The 18,219-nt window shown below is 32.4% G+C and overlaps 1 protein-coding gene across 1 annotated transcript in view; it reads left to right on the top strand.

The window, feature by feature from the left end:
• Cfh (complement factor H) overlaps window positions 1–18,219 on the top strand; it is a gene marked incomplete at its 3' end in the record, with an annotated part of 75,245 nt that overhangs the window by 36,013 nt on the left and 21,013 nt on the right. The window contains 2 exon segments of the mRNA XM_046458546.2: window positions 450–644; window positions 1,060–1,233. Of these exon segments, the coding sequence (XP_046314502.1) occupies window positions 450–644; window positions 1,060–1,233 (369 nt within the window).

The following is an 18,219-nucleotide window of genomic DNA, read 5'->3' on the forward strand; positions in this document are numbered from 1 at the left end:
ACAATCTCATGAAAGAGTACTTTTTCAAGAAAATAAAAATAAACCTGACAAAATAAATAACAGCACTTAAATTTGTGTTAAATTACTTAATATATAAGAATAAGTCAATAAGATATAATCATATTATACCTCATTGAAAAACATTTTAGCACATTAAAAATATCTCATTTCCCAACTGAAACTAGAATAAAACTATTGTTTATTATAACCTTATCTATTTTGATACTAACAAATTTTTCTAGTTGATTTCTCTGGTGACTGAAAAGATATCATTTGACTTCACTAACAAAGACCTCACAGAGCATAATCATCTGATTTCTGTGACTTATCTTTTCTTGAAAACCTGTAATTATGTTAATAATAAGACATAATTCATTACTTAAATGGTTTATTTCTGATATGTTGCTCAATAAAATAAAATATTATTCATCTTATTTTTTTATCACAAGTGAAACCTTGTGATTTTCCAGAGATAAAACATGGACGTCTATACTATGAAGAAAGATATAGACCATACTTTCCAGTACCTATAGGACAACGATATACCTATGAATGTGATAACAATTTTGTGTCTCCTTCAAAATCATACTGGGGTTACATTTATTGCACAAAAGAAGGGTGGCTGCCAGAAGTACCATGCATCAGTAAGTAAATGTCTTTACAATGATACATGTATCTTTCAAAGAGGAAAGAAAGAAGCACATAAGTATTTACAGTTAAGTCTTGCATGACAAATTAGGGCCAAGGGAAGAATTGTGTGTGCAAAAAGACCCAATTAGTTTTTGTCTTTTATAAGAAGCTCTTCATAAAAATCACATGAAAACCAAAGTTACAAGAAAACCTGTATCATTTATACATGTTTTAGCTACAAAATTAAAGATGAATTCAATGTTATTGATTTTTATTTTTTAACAAACATTTGGTATAGTAGTTTTGGGTTTTTCTTAATTGCACATTTTTCGGATGCTTATGCATTTTCTAAATATTATAAAGGTAATTTTTAATCCAATATTTTGTTCAAATTAATGTTTTCACTTTTTATCACTTTATGCTCCTTAGGACAATGCATTTTCAATTATGTGGAATATGGATATTACTCACGTGAAACAAGACATTTACTGCATGAGTCTGTTAAAGTTGATTGTTATCCTGGCTATAGTCTTTCAAATGGTCAAAACACAGTTACATGTACAGAGAATGGCTGGTCCCCTCCTCTCAAATGCATTCGGATTAGTAAGTAAAATGCTCTGATATCTATACTCGTGATTTTTTAAAGGCCCATCTACATTAAACTGGGGCAAAATATTTATAAAAATTTGTTTCCATGTTTCATGTAAAAGTGGAAATCAAAATTTATTGATAAGTATGTGGCAAAATAAGTTCACCTTAGTAAACAGTATTCAAGAATATAGTAAAGAATTTGAATACAGGGGCTGGGGCTGTAGCTCAGTAGTGGAGCACCTGCCTTGCATGTGTGAAGCCCTGGGTTTGATCCTAAGCACCATATAAAGAATAATAAATAAAGGTATTGTGTCCATATACAACTAGAAAATATATTTAAAAAAGAATTTGAATACAATATTTTTTGTTTAATTAAGTCATATGCATATACTTTGAAATTAATCATTTGACTCAAAATTATTAAAAAATTATGTTATAGATAAAAAATGAATACAATGAGAGTAAAAGATGTCAGTCAAGAAGTGATGGGGTATTTTTGCAGTATTGCCCTTTGTCTCTGAGTATTTCTGGGACATGTTACAGAAATGGGTATTTTGTTTTAGGTTTTCTGTAGTGCTTGTACTAATATACATTCTGGTCAATGCTAAATTCTTGCTCTACGTTCTTGATAATGATTAAGTGTTGTTGTATTTTAATATTTACTAGATAAATGGCAATAAAGTGGTAAAACACTGAAGTGTTGATATGTGCTTCTTTTATTAATAATTGGATTTAGCATACATTGTTATGCGCGAATGGGCAGTTCATGTAATCTCTAAGATGCGGCTTGATGTTTTTTTTTTAGATTATCTTTTTGGAAGCTTTGATGTTGGATTCTTAGTAATTCTAAATATCATTTTTTTCAATTATATGTATTACATATGTGTTCTTAATTTATGTGGCTTTTATTTTTCTTTTATGTTTACTATGAATAATATTGTTCCTTTCACTACAAAATTAACTGTATTTTATTGCTTATGTTTTTGGGTTTTTAATAGTAATACTTCAGAATGTAGACATACTTTTTATTCTAAAACTTATATCTTGTCTTCATATTATTAATTCATTTGCAGGTGATTTTTATGCATGATAATGACATTATTTCCTTTTAAAAACAGTATGGGAAAATTCAATATTTCCCCAGTAATCCAATATTGTACCTTTTCATATATCATAAAAATGGATACTGACAATACTGTGCATTTTATTTTGCAACATTAGCAAATAGTGTTTTAGTAATCTTCTACCTTAATCACTATAGATTCATAATAAGTATCGCTATCTAATCATGACTTTTCACCCCAATCTTCTTTGTATCAGTTTCTTTGGGAGGTGACACTTTGATCTTCTCTAAACTTTTAAATTTATACCACATACTTTTAATTACCCTGTTTAGATTTTGTTTGCAGTTCTCTTGGGTCTGCAGAATAATTTACAAATAATTCACAGCTTAATGATATTGACCTTTCCCTTTTAGAAATGAAGTATATTTCTACGTATATATTTCTACATATATATTCTGTATTTCATATCTAGGTCTTTTGAAACACATTTTTGCTAATGAGAGGCTTTGAGTTTTTCTGACTTTATTCTTTGTAGGTAACAGGATTATCCATTACTTGTTTAAGCTCTAAGAATGTTCTTTTATCTTTGGAAATTTTAAATTTTACAAGGTTTATTTTATTAATTTCCTTAAAATTTGTATTGAGCTTTTATTTGATGGTTTTTAACTTTCTCTTCAGAACCAGTTTTTGCTTAATTCTTATTTTTCTATATTTTTTCTATCTGAAGTGTTTGTTATTTGGGTTAATCTGCTTTGAACATATAACTTTTATTTCTATATCTTTTCACTTTTTATGTTCTATGTAGACAGATTGCTTTGACTTTTTTTCTTTCAATAACTAAATTATATTTAAAAATGTTTTAAAAACTGCATATTTAATTTGTAAGGGCTGATTTTAAAAATTATATTAGTATGTATTTATAAATAGACTAATGGGCTTTGTTGTGACATATTCATACCTGCACATGATAGTTTAATCAGTTTCATTCCCCACTACCTCCTCTGGTCCTTCTTCCTCCCTTGCCGGTCACCTTCTCATTTTTCAATTTCTAAGGGTTCACTTTTTAAAAAGACAAACTTTATTTAGGTATGAAGTATACACAAAGAAATTAACATGCATTTAGTGTGAAGGTGAAAGACTTTGATAAATTATATAAGCATAAACATAATGAAGTTTGAGATAGTTCTAATATTATGAGAAAGTTCTCTGGTTCTTTATCCACTGAGTCTACCCTCAATTACCATCAACATAGGTAATCAATGTTATTTCTGTCACTACAGATTAGTATGCCTTTTGACAACTTTGTTATCAATAGATTTACACAGCATATTCATTTATATTTGGCTTTATTTTTTTCAGCAAAATGTTATTTTTTTTCTGTTGTTTCTTGCATTAACAACTAATTTTTTTCATTACGAAGTCATATATCATTATACAAGTCGATGAGTATTTGGTTTTCTATTCCACTACTAATGAACATTTGGGGTATTTTCATGTTTTGGTAATTTTGGTTGCACTCTTTATGAACATTTGAGGAAAATCTTTGTATAGACATATTTTTACTCTTTATCTAGGATACATTTCTAAAATTGAAATTACTGAGTCATATGATATGTACGTGACTAAATCTGTAAGAATTTGCTATATTGATTTTCAGGATTATTGGAATATTTTATACATTCCTATTGGCCATGTATAAGAGTTCCAATTGACTTGCATCTTCACTGACAAATAGGATGGCCAATTTTAAAATTTTAGCCACATTGGCATATATGTAATGGTATGTCATTGTGCCCTCATTTTATTTTCCTGGTTGACTCTTTATGGTGAGCACTATTATATTTGCTTAGACATTATATCTGCAGGGACATTGTTATACTTTTTTTGTAAATTTCAATGTTTTTCCCATTTAAATTGTGTAGGTTATCTTATCATTCCATTGTGATAGTCCTTCATATAGTTAGGATGCAATTCCATTATCAGATATATGTCTATACATATTTTCTCATATTTTGTGATTTGTCTTCTGAGGTTCTAAGAGATTGTTTCCAGTAACATATATTCTAACTTTTTATGAAATCCAAATTAATCATTTTTGTGAGTTATTTTTTGATCTTATATAGTTCATTTTTTCCAACGCTAAATTTACCCCCAAATTTCCATATTTTTCCAGTAATATTTCTATATCTCATATTCATATGTTGATTGACATACTGTTATGTTTTTTATGAAATGGAATTTATTTTTATATGGATGTCATTCTTAAAAAAATAAAAAATTTAGAACTTGTGTTTTTTTTTTTAATTGAATATGCATTTATTCACTGGTACCAAAGATACCTATATGTCCCCAAATATCCATTTTCCCCTTCTTATAACAGAATCTGCATACTTTGTCTAGGCACATGAACATCTAGAATAAAGGCTCCTTCCAATTTAGGTATATCTACACAAATAAGTTTTGAACAATACAACGTAAGGGAGAGTGGTATTTGTGTTTTTTGATCAATGAGAAATTTACATAATTGTCAAGAAATTGTTAAATGTAGGTTTTGTGATTTTTTAAAATATTTGTTATTTTTAGTTGTATTTGGACATAATACCTTTATTTTATTTATTTATCTGTGGTGCTGAAGATTAAACCCAGGGTCTCGATTGTTAAGCGAGTGCTCTACTGCTGAGCCACAACCCCAGCCCAGTTTTTGTGTTTTTTATAGGCTTTTTATTCCTTTATTTTTTAAATTGATGTATGTATTTATTCTTATATCAATATACTCTGTCTTGTTTACTGATGTATGAGCCCTCCACCTTTGTTCTTAAGTGTAGTAGACAAACTAATGGCCTCCTTAAATATGTCTATGTTCTCATTCTTGGAATCTGAAATGCATTACTTTAAATGGTAAAATGGACTTTAGAGATATTACTTTGATCTTGAAATATGGAGAATATTCTGGATCATCTGGGTGAAATCACGATAATGTGTGGAAAGAAAGAGAGAAGGAGGGAGAGAAAGCAAAAGAGTTATGTTACTGTGGAAAAGGGTCAGATAGAAGTTCAATGTTTCTGACTTTGAAAATGGAGGAAGGGGACATAAGCCAAACAAAGGGGAAAGTCTCTGGAAATGGAAATGACAAGAAAATTGATTCTTCCCTCAACCTTCCAGAAAGGGATGCACCTCTTACAACATCTCAATTTTAACTCAGTATATACATGGCATATTTTTGATATTTGGAATTTTAAGATAAAAACTTAGTGTTGTTTGAATTTATAAGATAATAGAATTCTTTTGCAGAAGCAATAAAATACAAATACATTATTTTTAAAAATAATTCTGCCTTGTCTAGCTGTATTCCATTTTATTTTACTTTTGATATCACCTTGTTGATTTCTATAAAAATTCTGCTGAGATTTGATTGAGACTGAGGGGAATATGTATATAATTGGGAGAATCATATTATAAAAATACTAATTCTTCCATTTAATGAACATGGTATGACTCTTTGTTTATTTAGGTCTTCTTTAATCTGTTCATTAATGCTTTTTAACTTTTAAAATGTGAGTTATATACATATATTGTTAAATCTTTTCTTAGGCAGCAGGAGAATTTAAAAATAATATTACATATTATATTTATTTTTTCCATTTTTATTAAATCACATAGGATTCTAATGTGTTTCTTGTATATTAGGATCTTATTAAATTTACTGTTGGTTTTGCAGTATATATCCCTCTGATTACGTTCTTAAAACTTGTCTGTGTAACTAATTATACTATAAATCTATGTATTCTTAGGTAATTTAGATAAGCTTCTAAAGGGTGTCTCCAGGGGAGTTTTGAACTTTAAATAGAAAACTATTAATCACTACATATTGCATCTCATGCTTATCTTGGTCAAGGTTTAACACTGGAATTCCTAACATCTTTGGAGATAACCACAGAACGTATTATTTCTCTAACAAAAGAATTCTGTCCTGACAGTTTATCTTCCTGTTTATTGGTCAACTTTTCATAGTTAAAATATCTCATTGTCATTCTTTTTCATGCATTTTTAATAATGTATAGAATTGAAAAAGCAAAAAGAGAAGAACTACTGGTATGTAGGCATTGCTTTCCAGAAACATTAGAGTTTTAACAAATATTTCAGCATAAATTTATCTATAAAATGTGTTACTACCCCTGATTGTCTGCTCCAGGAATACAATATGAACATGTACTTTACGTTGTGTATTTCATTTGGAATGCCTCCCAAAGGCTCGTGTGATAAATGCTTGATCCTCAGCTGATAGCACTATTAGGAGATGGTAGAAATTCCAGGAGGTGGGGCCTGGTTAGAAGAAGAAGTTTCCTGGCAGACGTGTCTTTGAAGAGTTTATTTTGTCTCTAGCCTCTGTCTCTGTCTCTGTCTCCCCTCCCACTTTCTCTGTTTTATCACAGGACCATAGCAATGGAAGCAGCCACCATGGACTAAATTCTTGAAACTTTGAGCTAAAATAAATCTTTCCCATTTATTTATTTATTTATTTATTTTGCCGGGGAGGGGGGAGTATTTTGTCATCATGATGGAAAGCTGACTAACATGTTTTGTAACTGAATTATAGGCTTTTCCATATAGTTTTATAAAGGCGGTATTTACCTGACATATACATTAGTTTGCATATTCCAAAGGCAGGTACCCTTGGCAAGCGCTAAGCTTGTTAATAGTCTGCAATCTGTATTTGGGGTAAAAATGGGAGTTCATAACCCACTTGAATCTAATGTATGAAATATGATATGTTAAGAGCTTTGTACTGTTTTGAACAACCAATAAAAAAATTTATAAAAAAATAGTTGGTATGGAAGGCATAGTGAACTCTTATTCTGAATTGGATCCAGTTTATGAAGCATTCTTTAGTTTGAATATTGACAGTCATCCACAAAACAAAGAATTCTGCATCCACAAAGATATCATCTATAGCATAGACAAGACAATAAAGGACAGACAATAAATATTTTGGGTTTTTCAGCCACACATGTTTTTAAAAAGAGAGAGAGAGAGAGAGAGAGAGAGAGAGAGAGAGAGAGAGAGAGAATTTTTTAATATTTATTTCTAGTTTTTACGGTAGACACAACATCTTCATTTGTATGTGGTGCTGAGGATCGAACCCAGGCTGCACGCATGCCAGGCGAGAGCGCTACTGCTTGAGCCACATCCCCAGCCCCAGCCACACATTTTTTTTTTTTTGCTGGTATTCAACTGGCATTTTAGCATGAATGTTGTCTTAATGTGAAAATCATCAATATAGCTGTATTCTAATAACCTTTATTCACAAAAAGAGACAGGGGCAAAAATTTAGTCCACTGGCAAATTTTTTTCCCCAAGTCAGGGTCTGGATGTATTGTAATACATGATAATATGACTAGTTAGACATTCCACAGATATTTGTTTTCATCTAGGTTGTTAGTTATATGGTTTTCTCAAGATTTGTTTTTGAACAATGACCTCATGTTTTTCAGGGAGTTAATATTTCCCACAATTCACTTCCCAAAAGAAGTCCTGTCATACAAATAGCCAGTCAAAATGAAACCAAAAAACCTGACAATATTACCTCTCTTCCAGGTGTTTACCTTCAAGGTGCTATTAGCCTCATTGTAAAGCATTATGTGCATCCATTCATTTGTTTCAATCCCCCAGTACCTATTCTAGACCTTCACCTGAAAAAACAAAACAAAACAAAAAAACCAACCAACCAAACAAACAAACAAAAAAACCAAAACCCAACCAGGGAGGATTTCTATAGGCAAACAGCTATGATTTTGAGTATTTGTAAATACTGTCATAAAATTACTGTACATTCTTTTGTTCTCAACTTTTCACATGGTATCAAGGCAATAGTAATTTTTCCTTTCTGCATTGGTGTTTGTTTATTTGTTTGTTTGTTTTTGGTCAACAATATTCTCCCTTTTTTTCATTTAGCATTAATTTTTTTCTTTAGTTTCCATATGTCAATGCAACCAATGTAGGATCACTAGGTTCAGCAGAGAATTGAGTCATAAGATGGTAGCAATATCCACCTGGCTAATATTTCTCCTTGTGTTCCCCATTACATGGAGCAGGGATGCATATGTATAAGGTTACAAATCTCTCATCCACTCTGTAGAAAAGAAGTAGAAATCATTAATTCTAGTTTAAACAGTGGAAGAAGGAATAATCCATGCGATAACTTTTGGAATTTGATCTACAACAACTAGAAATATTGCCATGATATCATATTTAGCAATTGATCTTTCTCTAAACCTGCAAAAACAGCCTAGGTCCCAGGTATATATGATCAGACAAAATAAAATTAAAAAGTCTTAGAAACAGTGAAGATGTTTGAAATTTCTGGTATCATGCCTTACTTTTCATCCCTATCTTTCCCAGGGTATTTCAAATATCTCTGCAATGGTGGTTCTGTTTTACATCCATCAATGTTGAGTAACACACATTTACTGATGCAAACTATCCATTTATTTTCTAAAACACTCCCCTCTATATACACACACCCAAATTATTAAGTAGAAATGTTCTCAATCTATTTTTTGTTCAATCAACTACATTTTACGTCATGAGGACTTTAGTTCATTGTATGTTTCTCAATCCTCTGTTATATTGCACCTACAGTAAAATAAATGGATTCCTTGACCAGATAATATATAACCTGTGGGTCTAATTTAAGTGCAGTCCTTAAATTGCAATTCTTACCTATTTACTCTGTGCTATTGTAGAGAAATTTGTTTCAGTTACCAGATATGGAAGTCTATATCTAAAATTACATTATGGTTAAAGCCATCTGAAACTGGGGGAAAACAAATTTACCAGATTTCTTCCAAGGTAAGGAATACATACATTTGGTATGCAGTGATCCTATTACTTTTTTGTCTGGTAAATGAAAAAATAACAGAGCCTAATAATATTTCTTGATTTGACATGAAATATTTTTATTCTTTTTAATTACATGTAACATTAGGATACATTTTGACATAATCACAAAAGCATGGAATATAATTTGTTCTAATTCAGTCCCCAACACTTCTTTCCTCCCCTATTTCTGCCCCCACCTGCTCCCCTCTCTCTCTACTCCACTGATCTTTCTGTACTTTACTTATACTTTTTTAAAAAATAGTGTGTTATGGATATACTTGGTGTTGTTATTCACTCTGCTATATTCATACTATAGTTTAGTCACATTCATTCCACTCTACTTCCCTTTTCCCGTCCTTCCATCCTCCGCCTCCATCCCTTCCATCTACTCAACTGATCTTTCCTTTATTTTGATGAAATTCCCTCTCTCTTTTTCCCCCTCTCTCTCTTCCTTTTTTATATCCCCCCTTATTTTGGATTAGCCTTCACATATTTGACCTTTGACTTTTTGGGATTGGCTTATTTTGCTTAGCATGATAGTCTCCTATTTCATCCATTTACTTTCAAATGCCATAATTTCATTCTTCTTTATGGCTGAGAAATACTCCACTGTGTATATATACCACATTTTCTTTATTCATTCACCTGTTGAAGGGCATCTAGGTTGGTTCCATAGCTTGTCTACTTGTGAATTATGTTGCTGTAAACATCGATGTGGCTGTATCTCTGTAGAATGCTGATTTTAAATCTTTGGATATATAACAAAGAGTAGGATAGCTGGGTCATATGGTGCTTCCATTCCCAGTGTTTTGAGGAATCTTCTTACTGTTTTCCAGAATAGCTGCACTATTTTGTGGCCCACCAAAGATGTATGAAGATACCTTTTCCCCCACATCTGTGCTAACATTTAATTTTTTTTTTTTTTTTGGTATTGGACATTGAACCCAGAAGTGCTTAACCACTGAGCCACATCCCCAGACCTTTTTATATTTTATTTTGAGACATGGTCTTGCTAAGTTGCTTAGGGTCTCACTAAGTTGCTGAGACTTTGAACTCCTGATTCTCCTGCCTCAGCCTCATAAGCTGCTGAGATTAGAGGCATGAGTCAATGCACCTGGCAGCACTTATTTTTCTTTGTATATTGATGATTGCCATTCTGACTAGAAATGAAATCTCAATGCAGCTTTGATTTGCAATTCCCTAATTGCTAGAGGTGGTGAAGTTTTCTTTTCTTATGTTTATTGACCATTTGTATTTCTTTTTTCTTTTTTTGTGAAGTGTCTATTTAGTTCTTTTGGCCATTTATTGCTCTCTCTGTCTCTCTCTCTCTCTTTTTTTTGTGTTTTTTTTTTAATTCTTTGTATGTTCTGGATATTAATGCCCATCTGAAGAGCAGGTGGCAAAGACCCCCCTTCTGTAGAATCTCTCTTCACACTCTTTGTTTCCATTGCTGTGCAGAAGCTTTTTCATTTGATGTTATCTGACTTATTTTTTTTATTTTACTTTTTACAGTTTAAGAGTCTTTTTAAGGAAGTTGGTTGCTGTACTGATATGTTGGACTGTTGAGCCTACATTTCCTTTTAACAGCTGCAGGATTTCTGGTCTAATTCCTAGGCTTTCAATCCACTTTAAGTTGACTTTTGTGCAGCATGAGAGATAGAGGTTAAATTTCACTCTTCCACATATGGATTTTGAGTTTTCCTGGAACCTTTGGTAAAAAGATTATCTTGCTTTTTTATAACATATGTTTTTGGCATATTTGTCTATTGTCAGATAACTGTATTTATGTGAATTTGTCTCTGTGTCTTCTATTCAGTTGCACTGGTCTTCATGACAGTTTTGGTGCCAGTACCAAAACATGTGCCTTTGTTACTGCAACTTTGCAGTGGAGTTTGAGTGATGTTATTTTGTTGACTCCAGCTTCACTCTTCTGGGTGTTCTATATTTACAAATGAATTTCAGACCTTATTTTTCTCCTTCCATAAAAAATATCATTAGAATTTTGATGGGGAGGGTTGGGGTTGTGGCTTGGAGGTAGAGCGCTTGCCTAGCATGTGTGAGGCACTGGGTTCAATCCTCAGCACCACATAAAATAAAAAATAAAGATATATGGCCACCTGTATCTAAAAAATCAATATTTAAAAAAAGAATTTTGATGGAGATCGTATTGAATCTGAATAGAACCTTTGATAGTAGAGTTACTCTGACATCTATCTAAGAACATGGGATGTCTTTCCATCTCCAAAGTTTTCCTTCAATTTTTTTCTTTAGTATCCTCTAGTTTTTATTGTAGAGTTCCTTTACCTCTTATTAGATTGATTCTTAAGTGTTTTTTGTTTGTTTATTTGTTTGTTTGTTTTTGAGGCTATTGGAATGGGATAGTTTTCCTAATTTCCTTTTCAGCAGATTAATTATTGGAGTATAGGAACTTAATTGATTTCTGAGTGTTGATTTTATATCCTGCTACTTTGCTGAATTGATTTATGAGCTATAGAAGTTTTGTGGTAGTTTTTTGGGGGAGGGGTCCCTTAAATATAGGAACATCAGCAACAGAGATAATTTGAGCTCTTCTTTTCCTAGAGTTTCAAGTACTGTGATGTACAGGAGAAGTATAAGTGCCTTGTTCCCCTTTTTAGAAGAAATGCTTTTAGTTTTTCTCTATTCAGCATATTGTTGGCCTTGGGTTTATCATATGTAAGTTTCTTCTTACATTAGTTTTACAAAAACATTAGTTTTTCTAATGTTTTCAACATAAATAGGTGCCATACTTTATCAAATGCTTTTTCTGCGTTTATTGAGATAATTTCGCAATTCTTAACCTTGACTCTTTTTTTGTGGTAAGTCACAGTTATTGATTTTCATCTGTTGAACCAACCTTGTGTCCCTGGGATGAAGCCCATTTGATCACAGTGCACTATCTTTTTAATGTGTATTTGTTTGCAGTTTGTCAACATTTTATTAAGAAATTTTTCATCTATGTTGTTCAAGGACATTAGCATGAAGTTTACTTTCCTTAATATGTCTTTGTCTGGTTATGATATCAGGGTGATTCTGGCTTCATAGAATGAGTTTGGCAGTATTCTCTTCGTTTCTATTTCATGGAAATTATTTCAGGAGGACTAGTATAAATTCTTTTTTCAAGGTCTAGTAGAACTCAGCTGAGAATCTCTCTGGTCCTGGGCTTTCGTTGTTGTCGTTGTTATTGGAAGGCTTTTGATGGCAGCTTTAATTTCTTCACTTGACACTGAAATGTTTAAGTTTTCTATATCCTCATGGTTTAATTTGGGTAGGTCCTGTGTCTCAAGGTTTTCTAACTTGTTGGATGATAAATTTTCAAAATAGTTTCTGGTGATTCTTTGAATTTCAGTAGTGATATTTTCTTTTTCATTTCAAATTTTGTTAATTTGATTGTTTCCTCTCTTTGTTTAGTTTTGCTAAGGGTTTATCAATCTTTTTTATCCATTCAAAAGACCAACTCTGTGTTTCATTGATCTTTTTTTATTTTCTTAATTCTCAATTTCACTGAGTCCTGGTATGATTTTAATTATTTTCTGATTTCTACTGATTTTGGTGATGCTTTTTTTTTTTTTCTTGTAGGACCTTGAGATGTAATGCTAGATTTTTATTTGGTATCTTTCTATTTTAAACTGCCATAAACTTTCCTCTTAGAGCTGCCTTTATACTATTCCAGAGATTTTGATATGTTGTATGACTATTCTGATTTCTTCTAAAATTATTTTTTTATTTCTTCATTGATTTCTTCTTTTTCCAATTCATCATCCAAAAATGTATTATTTAATCTCCAGGTGTTATATTGGTTTCTGTTTTTTTATCTTATCATTGATTTCTAATTTTATTCCATAATAATCTGATAGAATGCAAACAATTATCTCTATTATTTTTGCATTTGCTAAGATTTGCTTTCTGATCTAAGTTATGGTCTATTTAAGAAAATTTTCCATGTGCTGCTGAGAATAAAGTGAATTCATCTATTGATGGATGAAATATTCTGTACATACCTGTTAGGCCTATATTATTAATAATATTTTAGTTCTATAAAATGTTTACTTAGTTTATATCTGGATGGTAATATAGTCATAAAAGAGGTGTGTTAAAGGTAGCCAGTAGTATTGTATTGTAGTCTATTTGACTTAATGTTGAGAAAGGTTTGCTTCATATATATTTTATATATATATATATATATATATATATATACACATACACAAACACACACACACACCATTTTAGAGGGCATAAATATTTGCAATTGTTTATCTTGTTGTCTGATTTCCTTAAGCAGTATGAAGTGAACTTTTCCAATACTGAACTTTTCCATTTCTTCTGATTAATTTTGGTTGAAGTTTGCATTTCTGATACAAGAATAGCTTTCTCTGCTTGTTTTCCAGTACCATTTGCATAGTATGTCTTTTCCCATCATTTCACCTTCAGTCTTTAGATGTCTTTCACTATGAGATAAAGATAGAATATTGTTGGGTCTTGTTTTTTTATTAAAATCTGCGATTCTATGTCTTTGATTGAAGATTTTAGAGCATTTATATTCATTTTATTTTAGAGAGATGATTTTCATATTCTGGATTTTTTATTTATTTCTAATATTTAAATCAGATTTAATTCTCTGTTAATTATCTATTCTTCTAGTGTAATTCCTCCTTATGCTGGTTTTCATTTCTTCTTCATGAATTATTTCATCAAATAAGTTTTATAGCAGGATTTTTGGATATGGATTCTTTTAGCTTCTGTTTATTGCAGAAGATTTTTATTCACCTTCAATATTGAAGCTCAATATTGCTGGGCATAATATTCTTGGCTGGCCTCCATTTTCCTTCAGAGCTTGGTATATATTTTTCTAATCCCTCCTAGTTTTTAGGGTTTGGGTTGAGAAATCAGTTGAAATCTAGACTGGTTTACCTCTAAATTGACGAGCTACTTTTCTCTTCAGCTTTTAAAAATTCTATCCTTCTTTTATATGTTAGGCATTTTCATTATAATGTGTCTTGGAGTAGATAGGTTGTGATTTTGTGTATTTATAGTCCTATATAACACTTGTATTTGAATTTCCATCTCATTCTTAATGTTTGGAAAATTTTCTGATATTATTTCATTGAAAAGATTTTAAATCTCTTTAGCTTGAACTTCAGAGCCATTATCCTCCCTGGTGCTTCTTAAATTTTGCTTCTTGATGTTATCCAAATTTTTAAATATGCTGCTCATATTCTTTTAGCATCTTTTATTTTTGGCCAACTTTATTTCAAGTTTATATATTTTGTCTTCAAGGCCTGAAAATGTATCTTCAAAGTGGTTTATTCTATTGGTAATGCTTTTCATTGGATTTTTAATTTGGTTTATTGAGTCTTTCATTTCAACGTCAGATTTTTTCAGAATGTATATCTCTTTTATTAAGTGATCTTTGACTTCCTGTATTTTCTTCTTTAATTTTACTTCTTACATCTTCTTTTAGCTCATGGAACATTTAGCTATGAATTTCCTAAATTCTTTCTCTGACAATTTCCCCACTGTAGCATTAATGCAGTCAGTTGTTTAAGCATTATGGGTTGTGTGGGATGATTCATTCCCCTTCTTTTTCACATTGTTTTTATGTCTACCCATCTATTGGGATAGTTTTTATTTCTTCTTTTAAGCAAGGGACTACTTTATGAGCTCTTTTTCTCTTCAGAGACCTGTGTTAGTTGAATATCCAGATATTGATACTTTAAGTCAGTTTGTGACATATGCTGATCCCAATATCATACCACTTTGAGAGATGTCACTGGATACTTATTATTATTATTTACTATAATTACTTCATAGTCAAGCTATGTATTATTTAACCTTATGAGAAATGAAAACTTGCTGATATTGTTCTTCAAAGTCCCTCAAATCCAGGTTTAAAACTTGTAGTAAAGTTTTGGAGTAGGTCAAAAGTAGTTATTATGTTTAGTAAAGTTGCTATAATTTAAAATGAAGGCTAAAAGAAAGAAATAAAAAAGATTAGTCAACAAAGAAAGGAAAAAAGGAAAGCAAGAAAGAAAGAGAACATGAGAAAACAAACAAACAAAAAAACATGTAGTAGATATCCATTTTTTGGGGGGTATGGATTGCTTCAGAGTTATTGAGGCACAGGAGCCAACCCCCTACTTGCTATGGAATGTCCATCAGCCTGTTGTGGTTTGTCAGGTCAGGAACCTGTAGCTTACTGCTTGGAGAGTACAGTCTTGTGGCTTGGTTGTTTTTATTGTGTGTAGGAGTTCAAGATGCAGGCTCTATTGTGTCCATGTAGCTGCTGCCCTTGGCAGGGTCCTTTTCATGGTTGTGAATTTTCTGTGGGTGTTCTGTGGTGCAGAAGCATTGCCCTTGCCCATACTGCTCTCTAGGTTCTGTAGTAACCTGACTCAGGTGGTTCACATAGATTCTAGTTTCCACTGCCCCTGCTTTTAACAGCAGGCATCAATTCCTTCAGTTGACTATGACTGATGGCAAGGCCAGCCAGTCCTTTTACTCATCATTTGTGCTGTAGGTCAGGCTGGGAGCAGTCAATTCCTGTTGTTTTGGATCAGGAAATTTTCTGCCTTTGCGTGACCTCCCTCTGGCTATATTTTTAGGTGCCTTCCAATTAAGTTTACTTAGGTATTCAGTGAACTTCTTTTAGCAGCTTCTTCCAGTGGTTGCCACTATCCAGAAACTGGATTTCTATGTCACTGGATATTCCAGCAGCTTTCCTCCAGCCCCATGATTAAAGGTACAGTCCCTAGGCTTCCTATGGTGCCTCCTCTCAATGTTGGTGGTCAGGGCTGATGCAGTCTGATGGCTCTGCTTTCCTCTACTCAGGGCCAAAGCTGTTTTGCTGATCTGTCATTGTCTGGATCCCATGGAAGCTGCACAGAGCATTTCCCCTCTGCCTAGATGACAGGGAGGCTGAGCAGAGCACTGAGTTAGGGGCACTTCCCCACACAGGTCTGTACCTGAACATCCTTGTTCATAGTGAGAAGGAGTGGAAGGGGTTTTAGCAATTTGGGGCTAGTAGCGGTTCCTCTAGAACTTCTTTCTAGATGGATTTTTTAAGAGGTCTCGATGCAGAGGACTTTTCTCTGATTGAATTTGCAGCTATCTGGGCATAGGAAGATGCTGTGTTGACTTAGGGGAGTGATTGGTCAGCTGAGGGCTCCATGAGATAGCTACAGACTCCCTGAGTCAGCTTTCCTTTCACAATTTGGTTTTATAGTGTTTGATCTGCTTTAAGAACATTGCTATTTTCCTCATCCTTCAATTTTTATCTGCCTTTCCAAATATTTTTAAATGGGTGAGCTTAAGAGCTTTCCCATTCATTCTCTTTCTTTCTGTGTTGCCCACACCCTATTCCCCACTCCCACAGCCTCTTACCCCACTCTGGTTCAGGTTGGAGGTTAGGGAACTCTGTACTTATTTTCTGCTCTGGCAACCGATCTTCAAGTCTCTCCAGGTTTTAGACTTTATATAGTATTTTGTCTTAGCGCATTTATTTTTTCATCCACCCACCATTCTTGTGTTCATTCACTGTCCCCTTTCTGTGCTGTGAAGAGACTAGGAATTTGTGCCTAGATCCCACCCACCATCTTCTCAGCTCTTGATGTGAAATTTTGTCTAATATTAAAAAATTCAAATTTTTTGTCTCTTGCTTTTGTTTTAGAGCTAGCATTCACTAAATTTCCTTTCTTCTATACTTTACCTCTCTCTACCTTACATTTCTTTCTTTCTTTCTTTCTTTCTTTTTCTTTTATATCCCTGGTTTATCTGGCTCAAATTATTGATAAGAATTTCTTTGTAAATTCCAGGATCCTGTGCTTTGCTCTGGTTTTTTATTGAGTCAATGGTGGTCATGTAATTGACCAATCTCACGTTGATATTCATATTGAGATGTCACTATTGCCAATATATATTTAGTCACCATTGAATCACAGTCATTTTTATTTGAATTAAATCTAAGCCTCACATAATCTTATTGTGACAATAAGCAGATTAATTAAAATATAGTTGAGTGCAGTAGACAAATTAGTATGTTCTACATAAGTATTATTTGTCCATAGTTTCCTTTAAAATCGTCACTGAATATAATAAAAATTAGCCAAATGGATCACAGAATACCATTTTTTGATGACTTGATATGAGTTATTAGTGCTATTTTGTCTGATGCTTTTGAAGATATTACTTTTTCACCCTTTGAAATAGTGATTTGTTTCCCATTAAATTGTCCATTTTAACTCATATGTGGTGGTATCTCTTTTTTTTTTCAGTTTCAAAGTCAAAGTCATTTAATTATTATTTTTAATTGATTTTTTAAAAAAATGACAGCAGAATGCATTACAATTCTTATTACACATATTTAGCACAATTTTTCATATCTCTGGTTGTATATAAAGTATGTTGACACCAATTTGTGTCTTCATACATGTACTTTGGATAATGATGTCTATCACATCCCACCATCCTTGCTAACTCCCTACCCTGTCCCTTCCCCTCCTACCCCTCTGCCCTATCTAGAGTTCATCTATTCTTCCCATGCTCCCCCCTCCCTACCCCACTATGAATCAGCCTCCTTATATTAGAGAAAACATTCGGCATTTGTTTTAATGCTGCTGTTTCTTTTACCATGTTTAATTGCTATCTACACATCTTTGTTGAAGACTCTGAAAAGCTTTTGCCTACTTTTCTTTGGGTTGTTTTTTTATTACTAAATGTTGAAACTGCTTAGTATATTCTGGATACCCTTTTATTGGGTAGACATGCTGCAAATATTTTAGTCCCATCTGTAGCTTTGTTGTTCACTTTGTTAACTGTGTAGTTCATAGAGCAAAGTGTTTAATATTTAATTTCATTCAAAGTATCAAAATTTTCATTTGTGGAACATGTCTTTTTGTGAGTACAATTCACAATCTCTTTGCTGAAACCAAGGTCATATACTTTTGTCAAAGTTCACATTTTACCTTTAGTAGATGATTCAGTTTTTGAGTTAAATTTTGTATGAGCTTATGTGGAGACTTGTTATTGTCCTTTTGAATGC

Source organism: Marmota monax, unplaced genomic scaffold (assembly GCF_021218885.2).
Source record: "Marmota monax isolate L192 unplaced genomic scaffold, Marmota_monax_Labrador192_F-V1.1 WCK01_AAM20220418_F8-fsc00326, whole genome shotgun sequence".
NCBI classification, from domain to species: domain Eukaryota; kingdom Metazoa; phylum Chordata; class Mammalia; order Rodentia; family Sciuridae; genus Marmota; species Marmota monax.